This window comes from Homarus americanus, unplaced genomic scaffold (genome assembly GCF_018991925.1).
Source record: "Homarus americanus isolate GMGI-L3 unplaced genomic scaffold, GMGI_Hamer_2.0 scaffold51859, whole genome shotgun sequence".
Taxonomy (NCBI): Eukaryota; Metazoa; Arthropoda; class Malacostraca; order Decapoda; family Nephropidae; genus Homarus; species Homarus americanus.
This window is the reverse complement of record NW_024711292.1, coordinates 1,702,208-1,715,205: the sequence shown is the minus strand read 5'-3', so window position 1 is coordinate 1,715,205 and position 12,998 is coordinate 1,702,208. Positions and strand designations below refer to the sequence as shown.

The following is a 12,998-nucleotide window of genomic DNA, read 5'->3' as shown; positions in this document are numbered from 1 at the left end:
TTTATCTATTCTTGTCCTGTAATCTGACCTTACCTTACCTGACCTTACCTTACCTTACTCTTCTTATCTACTCTCTGCATCTCCACCGTCATATCTTGTTATTATCACGTTTCTCCTCCCCCTCCATTCATTATCTGAGTATATCTCGTCCATTCTTCTTATCCTCGTTTAGTCTCTTCTTCCTTCGCTTGTTTGCTCTTTCTTTTACTTCTGTGTCATTCTTTTTATATAATCTACTTTTCCTTCTATTAATCTACTATCCCTTTCTATTCATTTATTCTCCTTTCTACCTCCTCCTCCCTCGTTATCTCTACCTTTCCTCCTATTAATCTACCCTCCTCCCGTCTACCTGCCCATCTACGGGGGGGAGGGTGGGGTGAGATTTGGGGGGCTACTGTTACTCTTGCTATCGTCTGTGATAATCAACCAGAAATATCTGTCCTATACACTTCATCTAAACACACCTCCCCACTGATGTGGGGTGAGGGTGAGGGAGGGGTGGTGGGGGAGAGGGAGGGAAGGAGGGGGAGGAGGAAGCGTAAACGATGGATAGGGAGTGAGTGAGAGGGAGGGAGAGGAGGGAAAACGATATTAAGGAGTGGTAATTGTGAATAGGTAGAGAATGGGGGATAAGAGAGAGTGGAGGATAGAGGAGGATAAGAGATGAGGGGAAGGAGAAATGAGGAACAACAACAATGATAACTACAACAACAACAATAATAACTACAACAACAACAATAATAATAACTACAACTTGTTAAGATCAGTTGTAAAGAAAATACAACACTTGGAGACTGTCAGGTATGAAGTGAATCGGTCATCATCATCATCATCATCATCATCATCATCATCATCATCATCATCATCATCATCATTATTATCATCATCATCATCATCATAACAACCATTAACACTTTCACAGTCACCACCACCACCACCACCACTACCCTCACCGTCACCACAACAACCACCGTCACTACAACAACTACCACAACAACCACAACAACCACTACTACCACAACAACCACCATCACCATCACTACCATTTTAGCGAACCGTAAAAAAAAAAAAAAAACATACATATGCAGGTATTAATTAGCTTAAATTAGTCAGGTAATATATGAAGAAAAAATAGCGTAGTTTAGCGTAATTTAGTCCTTCTTACTCAGGGGCCAAGGTGTGTTAGTTTACAGGTGTCTGCCGTGTTAAATTAACAAGTCTTATGTGTTAACTGTGTTAGTTTGTTTTATCGTTTAGCCACAGTCGATGATTTTAAGGTGTGTGGTATATGTATGTATGTATGTATGTATGTATGTATGTATGTATGTATGTATGTATATATGTATGTATGTATGTATACTTTGGCTTTCGTATTAACGTGTACCTGTGAATCTGTGATATTGCGAATCTGTTTGCATATGTGTGTGAGTGTGTGTGTGTGTGTGTGTGTGTGTGTGTGTGTGTGAACCTCAACAAACGTGTCCACCATCATCCCCCCTGTATACCACACCATCACCTCCCACTTCTTCTACTCTCACCCTCTCACCGTCTCACCCTCTCTCTCCCTCTCTCTCCCCCTCACCTCTCTCCCTCTCTCTCTCCCTCCTCTCTCTCTCTCTCTCCCCTCTCTCCCTCACACCACAAAACTGCCAACTCAGAGGGCAGGTGTTGGTCGGAGGGAGGGAGGGAGGGAGAGAGGGTTAGCGTGAGGCGCAAAATGATATCACATTATGCCAAGCACAAATCACACGACCCCAACACACGCTAAACTCAACCCTGGAAATTCGATAGTGTGGGTGGTGGGGGAAGAAGAGGGAGGTAGGTGTAGGGGAGAAGGGTAAAGTATAAGGGGTGAGGAAGAGAGGAAGGGAAAGGGGAAGGAGGGAAAGGTGAGGAGTATTTTTATTGGGAGAGGAGTATTTGAGAGGGAGGGAAAGATAGAACAGGGAGACATATGTGATATACTTGCCTCTTTACCTTCTCATCTTCTCTTCTCTTATTTCTTTCGTTATTCCCACTTACCCTATTTCCAATTATACGTCCATATCTTTGTTTTTCTCTCTCTTTCCATCCCTCCTTCCCTCGCCCTTATTCCCTCTCTCGTCCTTATTCCCTCACCTCACCCTTACTCCTTCCCTCCCTCACCCTTACTCCTTCCCTCGCCCTTACTCCTTCCCTCGCCCTTACTCCCTCCCTCCCTCACCCTTACTCCCTCCTCAGTTCTTTACTCCCTTCTCTAAGTTCTTTACTCCATCCCTCCTGCCCTCACCCCCCCCCCATTAACTGACGAGGCGACGGACGAATAGAGATTGATCAGTTTTACGAATTTGCTCGTCAGATGAGGGCGATTAAAATGGTGTTGTAATGGTCAATAATCACTAGTTTTGGTCATTATTTAACGCCCATCCAGGATGTTAAATGTAATTGGTTGAACCGCAGCACGAGGGAGGAAGCGTTCAATTACCACCCAGGTAAATCACTCTTTTTTTTAATAATCGTTAATTACAGGTTACGGAACTCTGTATAAATAAGTATATATCTCTAGTGTGACGAATATTTGGAGCTCGTAGATTTTTTTGCGTGGAAGTTTTTGTTACAATCGACGGAATTTTTTGGATAAAACCTTTAGTACTTAACCTAACCTAACCTAACCTAACCTAACCTTCTCCACCACTGCCTTCCTCTCCTTGCTTAGTATACTGATTGAGAGACCTTGTTTGTGGCAGTGTTTGTGGCAGTGTTTGTGGCAGTGTTTGTGGCAGTGTTTGTGGCGGTGGTGGTGGTGGCGGCAGCTTCACTTGTGGCGGCGGAAATTGCGGTGTTGTGTCGCCATGCTTGGTTAGACGCAGCTGGTTGACTCTGCGGTTTTGTCAGAATTGATTTGTATGTCAGTTATGTGTCAACCTCGCTCGTGTGTGTTTTATTTCAGGGTTAAGTAGTCGATACATATACAAATACATTTGTTTGTTTTTGTTTTTCAATATTGATTCATTTAATTTTTTTTTTTTACAATTGATTCGTTTACATTTTTCTTTTATTTACCAAAACTAACTCAATGACATCATTATTCCTCTCAGTGCTATATTGAGAACTACCTCGTTTGTTATATCAGGGTTGTTTGGTGGTGGTTATGTTGACTTATATGATATACCATTATAGTCTTTATATACATGCTATTTATATTTATCATTATATAAACTTAAAGTATAAACTATATATATTTCTCTAGTTCTTGTTTCTTTATATTGTTAATTATCCTTATTAGAGTTTTCTTTAGTTATATTCAATGTTTATTTATCTTTAGAATTACTATATAATTTCTACTATATTCTGATTATTTATTCCATTAGTTTTAGCTATACTTTATCACTGTTCATTATTTAGATATTTCCTCAATATTTTTTTTCAGATTTATTCAATATTTCATTCAATTTAAATACAATAATTTCAATCATACCAACCAAGTTATATATTTGTTTTTAATCTTATATTTCAAGAAACTTTTAATAATAATTTTATATTTCCTGGTAAGAATTATATTACAATACTTTATCATAATTTATTCTTCATATTCTGGTAGATAATAATTTTACACAATGTAATACTGAATAATGAACACTAGAGATAACTGCATGTTGTATAATAATATTTGCATGACCTGATCTAATCCTTGCTTGCTTACTTCCAAACTTCTTCTACTTGCATGTTTTCCTTGTTCCCGATTCTCTTGTTTGCTTTTTTTTCTCCTTCCTCTTATTTGCTTCTGTTTTTGTTATTGTTTTTCTGTGGTTTTGCTTCATATGGTTAACCTGTTATTGTCTTTCTGACTTAAGGGTTATTTTACCTTCTTGCTTTTTTGTAACAATGATTTACTTGGTTTTTTTCCCATGGCCAGTTTACCGGTTTCTAATCTGCCTAATCCTCGGACTAATTACCTAATCCTTAATCCAAGTCATCACCTAATCACCAGTCTAGCCATAATCTAGCTAATCCTCGGACTAATCACCTAATCATTAATCCAAGCAATCACCTAATCACCAGTCTAGCCATAATCTAGCTAATCCTCGGACTAATCACCTAATCCTTAATCCAAGCAATCACCTAATCACCAGTCTAGCCATAATCTAGCTAATCCTCGGACTAATCACCTAATCCTTAATCCAAGTCATCACCTAATCCCTAATCTAACCAATCATCCAATCCGTGATCTAACTCCCCTTAACTAATTCCCAGTCTAACCTATCACTTAACCACGGCCCTCTAACCTCTCCCATAACTAACCACGACCTCCTAACCTCCCCCTATAACCTAACCACGGCCCTCTAACCCCTCCCCCATACCTAACCACGGCCATCTAACCTCTCCCGTAACTAACCACGGCTAACGGCCCTCTAACCTCTCCCATAACTAACCACGACCTCCTAACCTCCCCCTATAACCTAACCACGGCCCTCTAACCCCTCCCCCATACCTAACCACGGCCATCTAACCTCTCCCGTAACTAACCACGGCTCTCTAACCTCTCCTCTACCCCGTGTTCTAGGCAACAAGAGAGATCGCTGTCTTTATATTCGTCTGCCCAACTACCCCGGGCTCGACCCTAAACAAACTTACCAAAATTGTCAACCAAGAACCAATTTTCAATGTTCCTATTTCTCAGGTAAAAGGAAATTGGGCTTTGTGTGTTTATGTAATGTTTATTTTGTAATGTTTTTTTTTTTTTAAGGATAGTCAATGTTTTCTTTCTGCTTTGGGGATTTTTAGAGTTAATTTTTGGAGAATTTTATTTTATTTTATTTTTTCCTGTTTTTTTTCTGTAGGTTTTTAGTTTTGCTTTTGATTTTTTTTTGTTTTATTTGTTTTTGTAGGATTTCAGTTTATTTATTTTTTTTTTTTTAGATTTTTTTTAATTTGTTGAAAAAAGTTATATAGTTTTTGGATAGATTGTCTTAATAAATTTGTTTTAATTTCCTTCAAAGTTTGTATTTAATTTTTATCATACAATTTTGGTTTGATAATTTTCTTGTATAATTTTAATTCATTCATTTTATAATTTTTCACAAAGTTTTTGCTATACTTTTGGTATTAAATTTTAGGCATAAATCTGTTAATAATTCTTTAATACATTTTTATGTAGATTCATACATGTTATTCATCATTCACTTCATCTATCCTCTGTAGAGTTTTTCTTTAGTTCAATTCCCTGATTTATTCTTGTTTTTTTTGTTTTTTTTTATTTTTCTGTAATTCTCTTTATTCCCTTTACTGTAGCCACGTCTTCTTTATTCCCATGTTTATTATCGTTTGATCTTCTTCCTCCTTTGTTATCTTTCTCCCTTTTCACTCCTAAATGATACATATACTTCCCATTATCCATCAAGGAAGAAAACACATGCCACCCTATTAAACCTTTAAACACACATATCTCCCCCTCCTCTCCCTCCTCTCCTCCTCTTCTACCCCTCTTCTCCCTCCTCTCCTCTTCTCCTCCCCATCTCTTCATCCTTCCCCCACCATCTCCTCCAACACCTCGACTCAACAGCACCCTCCCCCTTTTCTCTCACCTCTCCTGCAGGGTATGGTTATGACAGCGCAGCCTACGGTGGACAGAGCTACCCCTACATGACAGGCCAGATGTACGGCGGGTATGACATGACAAGGGGTTATTCGCCCACCTCCAGCACCCCCTCCTACATGAACGGCTCCTACAGTCCAGCCATGTATGCCTCGGCTCCTTCCCCTTACTCCATGAGCCAGGTACGTTTACGGGTACTGTAGAATGGTGGAGTTTTTTGGTGTGTAGCGTGTGTGTGTGGGTGGGTGTGTGTGTGTGTGTGTGTGTGTGTGTGTGTGTGTGTGTGTGTGTGTGTGTTGGTGTGTAGTGTGTGTGTGTGTGTGTGGGTGTGTGTTGGTGTGTAGGTGTGTGTGTGGGTGTGTGTGGGTGGGTGTGGGTGTGTGTGTGTGAGGGTGTGTAGAGGGTGTGTATGTGAGGGTGTGTAGAGGGTGTTTATGTAAGGGTGTGTATGTAAGGGTGTGTACAGGGTGTGTATGTAAGGGTGTGTACAGGGTGTGTATGTAAAGGCGTATACGGAATGGTGTGCACATCATGGAATGTACATAAGGGCGTGTATATAAATATGTGTACATAGATAGTTTTACATGTATAAATAATATATAAAAACATTTAATAAGAAAAACTACTCAGAAATATTCCTCATATAAGCAAGTATTAATATATATCAATCTATATGTGTTAATTATACCTAAATAAGTATTTAATATAAGAGTAACTGATAAGTATTTGAACAGAGATGAACATTTACCCACAGATACATGAACAATATGGTGGAAATATTATCTCTTGAACATTTAGTTATCACTAGGAAAAACTAAAACAAAAATATCAGAATAAGAGACAGTGGCAACGCATCTGCCCATCAAGTTGCCAAGAAGTAAATAATAGCAGGATTATACCTTGTAAACACACACACACACACACACATGTATACCAAAACACACAAACCACTCATACATACACACAATGATACCCCCCCCCCCACACACACACACATGTATACCAAAACACACAAACCACTCATACATACACACAATGATACCCCCCCCACACACACACACACATGTATACCAAAACACACAAACCACTCATACATACACACAATGATACCCCCACACACACACACACATGTATACCAAAACACACAAACCACTCATACATACACACAATGATACCCCCCCACACACACACACACATGTATACCAAAACACACAAACCACTCATACATACACACAATGATAACCCCCCCCCCCACACACACACACACTTCCAGTAGGTTTCACATAACATTATCAAGTTCCTCCTCCTCCCGACAGATGGCGTCCATGGCCTCAGTGGGTTCAGTGGGTTCGGTGGGCTCGTCAGCGTCCCACTCACCCACTCCGATCAAGTCTGAGACGCCCACTTTGCCCGTGTCCTCGCCAGGCGCTACCATGCCGCCCTCTGCCACCCACACGACAGCAGGTGAATATCAAAGTACGTGAAAAAGAGTTTCTTTAGTAGCGTAGAGTTTGTTGATAAACAATGAGATATAATTAGACGCTTAAGATGACATAGATTTACTTCATGATAAATCCTGAAATATAGTTAATTAAAGGTTATGATAATTGCTGAAATATATTTAGTGAAATATACATAGGCAATAATAATTTAATCCCTTAGAAGGTAATTATCATAGTAGGCGGGAATATATTTCTTTAGGGCCACAGCGTTTGCTGGATAATTCATGAAATATACATGTTAAATATATGTACATTATTCGGTAGTTCCGAGGCCAGAGACATCCACACACTATCAAAATATTTAAAACAAATATGGTAGTTGGTGAAATATACATCACAATATCAAAGTACGTTAAAGTGATTCGTCCTTAGTAGCTCAATATGTTTAATGATAATATCTGAAATATATACAGTCATGCATTCTAAGTAGATTATAACTATATTTATATACATATCAAAGTGCGTGAAAAATATCTTAGGGCGGTTGTGGTAAATATCTGGCATATCGTAGATTATCTGGTGAAAATACCTGAAATATACAGGGATATATTTATAAGCTTTCTATCAAAGTACGTGAAAAATATTTATCTAACAGCATAGACTGTTTCTGATAACTGCTCATACATAAGATGATATAGGTTCACCTGATTCCATCTTCTATAAAAGTATATTTATATAATCAAAACTTCTGAAATATACAGCAGAGTGAGATAGATTTAAGACTCGACACTCTTCAGAGCAGAGTCTTGTCTTCACATAACACTGTAGTATATTCTGATCCGAGTGTGAAAAACACTTCTGAAGATAAATTAATTAAGTAGTTTACAGGTGAACGCTGGAGGTGTAAACTGTTTATCAGACTAGACTTACCTGTGCCCATTAAATCTGAACAGGTATGACACCAGTAATCTTAAACTAAAGGTAGTAACTAGGTGTACAACAGGTAGTAATTAAGAGAGGGTGTAGAGAAAAGTCACTGTAGGTCTACTGTAGATGTGTGTGTTGTAGTGATTGTTGTTGTAGGTAAACATGAGGTAATGAGAACTAACCAGGTGTGTTGCGTCCAGCAGGTGTGATGAAGCGGGAATATGGCACAGGAGGTCCGGGCCAACAAGACCTGTCCCAGATGATCTCCATGTACCTGCCGGGGTCCCAGGAACGCCACGAGCAGCAGAAGGCCGTCGCCGCCGCTGCCTACATGTCTCACGCCCACTACCACGCCCATGGCGCAGCCTCGCCCGACCAGATGCCGCCCGCGCCCATGCCTCTCGCCCATATGTAACGGGCAGGGTCACCCGGAATAGTCGGTGAGACGCGCCCGCAGGCTCGGGGGGGGAGATGGCCACGGACCCCCCCATCATCGCCCACTTATCCAGGAGGCCGCCCACGCCGCCCACCTTATTCTGCAGACCGCCCAAGCGATACCTAGACCACCCAGAGCAAACAAAATCTAAGACCACATCACGTAATATCCTCCTAGACCATCCCAAAGACCACCCACGCCCACGCCACCCATAAGATGTCCTCGCCACCCATAAGACGCCCACGCCACCCATAAGATGCCCACGCCACCCATACGATGCCCACGCCACCCATAAGACACCCACGCCACCCATAAATTATCATTGCTATCTTCAAGAGGTCTTCAACCTGTTAAAACTGAACCTTTAACCACAAGGTCCCAGCGCCATCCACACCCCTCACGAGGTACCAGGGCCACTCACAAGGTACCAGGGCCACTCACGAGGTACCAGGACCGCTCACGAGGTATCAGGGCCGCTCACGAGGTACCAGGGCCACTCGCGAGGTACCAGGGACACTCACGAGATACCAGGGCCACCCATGAGGTACTAGGGCCACTCACGAGGTACCAGGGCCGCTCACGAGACGCCCACTTCACCTATGACAGCGGAAGATCTCAGCGACCACTATACAAGTAGCCTGTCCACCCCGACCCGCCCCGACCAGCCCCGATCCGCCCTGCCCCGCCCCGTCACGCCTCGAAAACACTCGGGGCGAAGCGGTGACTCTTGGTCTAATTGCGGGCCAGTGTTCTCGGTACAGTGGTCGCTGGCTCCTAGCGGTGGTTCAACGGGTCCATCAAATTCATCTCTTCTGTACTGGTTGTGGTCCAGTGGTCTTGGTCTTAGCGTGGTCCAGTGGTCTTGGCGTGGACCAGTGGTCTTGGCGTGGACCAGTGGTCTTAGCGTGGTCCAGTGGTCTTGGCGTGGTCCAGTGGTCTTGGTGTGGTCCAGTGATCTTAGCGTGGTACAGCGGTCTTGGAAAGTCTAGTGGTTCCATCGTAGACTAGTGGTCCTATGGTCCAGTGGTTGTACATTGGTTCTAGGGTCCTGTGGTCCCAAATGGTCAAATAGTCCATTATTTATACATGGATTCCTGGGTGGTTTAGTGGTCCCTAGGTGGTCCAGCGGTTCAGGTATGGTCCAATGGTCTCCAGGGGTGATCAGCGGTCCCAGGGTGGCCTCGCGTCTCATGGGTGGTCCAGCAAACCTGGTATGGTCCAGCGGTCCTGGCATGGACCAATTATCTCGGGGTGGTCCAGTGTGTTCTAGCTTGGTCTAGAAATCCCTGCGTGGTCCAGTATGGTCCAGCGGCTCCTTCATGGTCTAATAGTGCCGAAGTTGGTCAAGCCGTCCCGACGCTGGTCCAGCAGTCACACATGGTGCAGTGGTCCCAGCACGGTTCAGTGGTCCCAACATGGTCCAGTGGTCCCTCTATGTTCCATTGGTTCCATCATGGTCCGAAGGTTCCACCATGGTTTAATAGTTCCACCATGACCCTGCGGTCCCACTATGGTCCAGAGGTCAAACCATGGTCTAGCAGTTTCACCATGATTGAGTGGTCATGCCATGGTCTAGTGGTCTTAGCATGACCCAGCAGTTCAGCATAGTCTAGTGGTCCCAGCATGGTCCAGTGGTCCCTGCATGGTCTAGTGGTCCAAGCATGGTCCATTGGTCCCAGCATGGTCTAGCATCCACCTGGTAGTTCCATCATGGTCTGAAAAATCCCGATATTGATCCACCAGTCGCCCATAATCCAGTGGTCCCGTCATGGTCCAACAGTTGAGTATGGTACAATGGCCCCAGCATTATCCAGCTGTCCCAGTCTGATGTAGCGGTCCAGTACGGTCCAGTGGTCATATCATGGACAGCGGTCATCCAGAGACCTCGGCATGGTTCATCGGTCCAAGGAAGGTCCAATGGTTTCAGAGATGGTTCAGTGGTCCCATTATGGTCCAGAGAGCCCAGTTGATCCAGGCAGCGGTGACGACGTTGGTCCAGCGGTTCCAGTGTGGTCCAGCGGTTCAGTGGTCCAGCAGTACCCCCACGAGCCAGGACGGGCGGGAGACTGAACTTAAAATGTGATAACCGCATAAATGTAACGTTGACTGAATATTCATAATATTAATGGTGAGAATTACATTACAGAGGAAAGAGGAGGAAAAGTGTGTATGTTAATAATTACGTTCTTAATGCCATAATTTATACGGAAGGTTTGTGTGTGTTTACGTCTGACTGTCTCAGGCGACGTGTTAGCTAGAGCCGGCCCGGTGTACATGTGTGTGTGTGTGTCCGTGTGCACCCCACGGCCGGCCCTTCCTGTACATACAGTTTTTGCGCCCTGTACATATCCCCCACCCCCACCCCACGCCCAACCCTCCTCAACACTGCCCCGGACGCCCATCACCCTGTCCCCACTCGCCCCGCCCCGCCCTGCCCCCGCCCAGCCCCCGCCTCACCCCCGCCTCACCCCGCCGCCCATGTCCCCGTCCCATAATTTGGAGATCAAGGCCCACAGGGCGGGGGACGACAGTGGCCAGGGCGGCGATGACGTGACGCTTCCAGGCAGCAGTACATGGAAGTCCTGCTGCTGCCTCGCGCCACTTGCCCGTCGCCGAAGCCGCCGCCGCAGCCACCGCTCCACGCCACCTGCCGTTGCTGCCCCACGCCGCCTGCCACCGCCACTCCACGCCACCTGCCGCCGCCACCAGGTGGTGGCACAGGAACCGAGGTGTTCGTGTCCATCTGCTGCGGCTGGATGGTTGACACCAGAACCCCTCTGACCTGTTCCTGGATGACCCTCCCCCGCCGCCGTCGCCGCCGTCACAAGAGGCGTCACCATGTCGCGTTCGTCTCACCTGTGACGCCGGAAGCTCCTCCCTCCCCTCCTGTGTGGGCGTGGCGGGAGAGCACACCAGCGGGCGTGTGGATGTGGGCGTGGGTGTGGGCGGTAGTGGAGGAGCCAGGGTACACAGTGTCCGACCCTCTCTCGCTGTCCGTTTTCATCTTTTTGGCTTTTATTTTTATTTGTCTAATTCTGTATATCATTTGTACATAATGCACCAATATTTGTCTTGTTATACAACACAGTGGATGAACCGACGTTTCTTTATCGTTGGAAATGAAAAAAATAAAAGAAATAAGTGGAAAAAAAGTGTATTTTCTTTTTAGCTTCATCCTGAGTACATCATTAATATTATTGTCTTGTTTGTCATGTCTCTCATCTTGCCGTGCTGGACCTCTCTCTTTATCCCTCCATTTATCTCTTTATTCTAACCTTTACTCTCTTTCTCCTCCAATTATCACTAACATTCTTTATCTACAAAAAAAAAATAAATATTAATCATACAAAACTTATTAGACTTGAATAAATTACTGTATAAACAACAATATTTAGTGGAAATATTTTATCCCTCATCAACACTGATAATTCTTCAACCTTTCATCATTAACGGAGAAGTTACCTGTCTAACACCTGGAGGAAAAAAATAATACCCTCAGACATATAAGAAAATATATGTGAAAATTAAAAAATCAATACGCAATGAAAAGAGGAAAATGCAGACGAAAATAGCAAGAATGATAAAGATTGTAGAAACACCAATCAAGTAAAGAATAAGAACAACAATGATAAACAATAACAACAATAATGACAAACAACCAATCAATGACAATGACGACAATGATGACGACCAACAATGATAAAAAAAATCAATACGAATCATTAGAAAAATCACAGAAGATTAATAAATAGAGGAATAACAATGATAAGAAATAATCTATAAAGAGAACAGATAATTGATAATGGTAAATAATAATATACATACACTCTCTTATATACCAGTTGGTTCATCTGTCGGCCCACCTTAACATTAACAAGTTTAACCTAACCTAACCTAACCTACCCTCTGTCAGGTTATGTGAGGGGAGGGGGGGTAATCTTCAGGTGATCTCATGAGCAGTGAAGTAAACAATATTAATACAAATAAATAATTAAAATAAGGAGAGAGGGGGTGGTGGGGGTGGTGGTGGTGGTGGGGGTGATGGTGGGGGTGGTGGTGTACTGCACGATGACGTCTTAAAACGCTTCATTAACTCCTCCCGCGTTGTGTGGTCACGAGACACCATCACTGTTTATAATACCAAGATTATATTCCACTCGGGACCTCTCTATGCCTTACAGCCTTCTACCTCACCACGAGATAAATTTACGACTTACAAATATATGTGGTGGACCTTGTTGTGTCGTGAGCTCACAACACTGCACTTCTCTTTGTTGATATGACAGGTAGAAGAAATAAGGGGCAGTATCTTACATATAGACTCTGTATTTATTTGATTAAAACAAGGAACAAATTTGAAGACAAATTTTCATGATATAATAGTGATCACAAGGCACCGTGGAACAGCAGGCAACAAGGCACCGTGGAACAGCAGGCAACAAGGCACCGTGGAACAGCAGGCAACAAGGCACCGTGGAACAGCAGGCAACAAGGCACCGTGGAACAGCAGGCAACAAGGCACCGTGGAACAGGAGCAACAAGGCACCGTGGAACAGCGAAACAAGCACCGTGGAACACCGAGCAACAAGGCACCGTGGAACAGCAGGCACCAAAAGGC

At 43.7% G+C, this 12,998-nt stretch overlaps 1 protein-coding gene across 13 annotated transcripts in view; it reads left to right on the top strand.

The window, feature by feature from the left end:
* Positions 1-8,824, top strand: part of LOC121870667 (transcription factor Sox-2-like) — a 54,429-nt gene extending 45,605 nt beyond the window's left edge. For 4 of the 13 annotated variants that reach the window (XM_042372765.1, XM_042372628.1, XM_042372974.1 and 1 more), the window contains 4 exons: positions 4,544-4,660; positions 5,576-5,757; positions 6,892-7,051; positions 8,145-8,824. In XM_042372765.1, the coding sequence (XP_042228699.1) occupies positions 4,544-4,660; positions 5,576-5,757; positions 6,892-7,051; positions 8,145-8,359 (674 nt within the window). In that variant the 3' untranslated portion in view covers positions 8,360-8,824. Of the gene's footprint in view, positions 1-4,543; positions 4,661-5,575; positions 5,758-6,891; positions 7,052-7,341; positions 7,425-8,144 lie in introns of all 13 variants that reach the window. The other 9 variants (XM_042373227.1, XM_042373138.1, XM_042373458.1 and 6 more) reach the window with 8 other exon arrangements.
* The last annotated feature ends 4,174 nt before the right edge of the window (positions 8,825-12,998 follow it).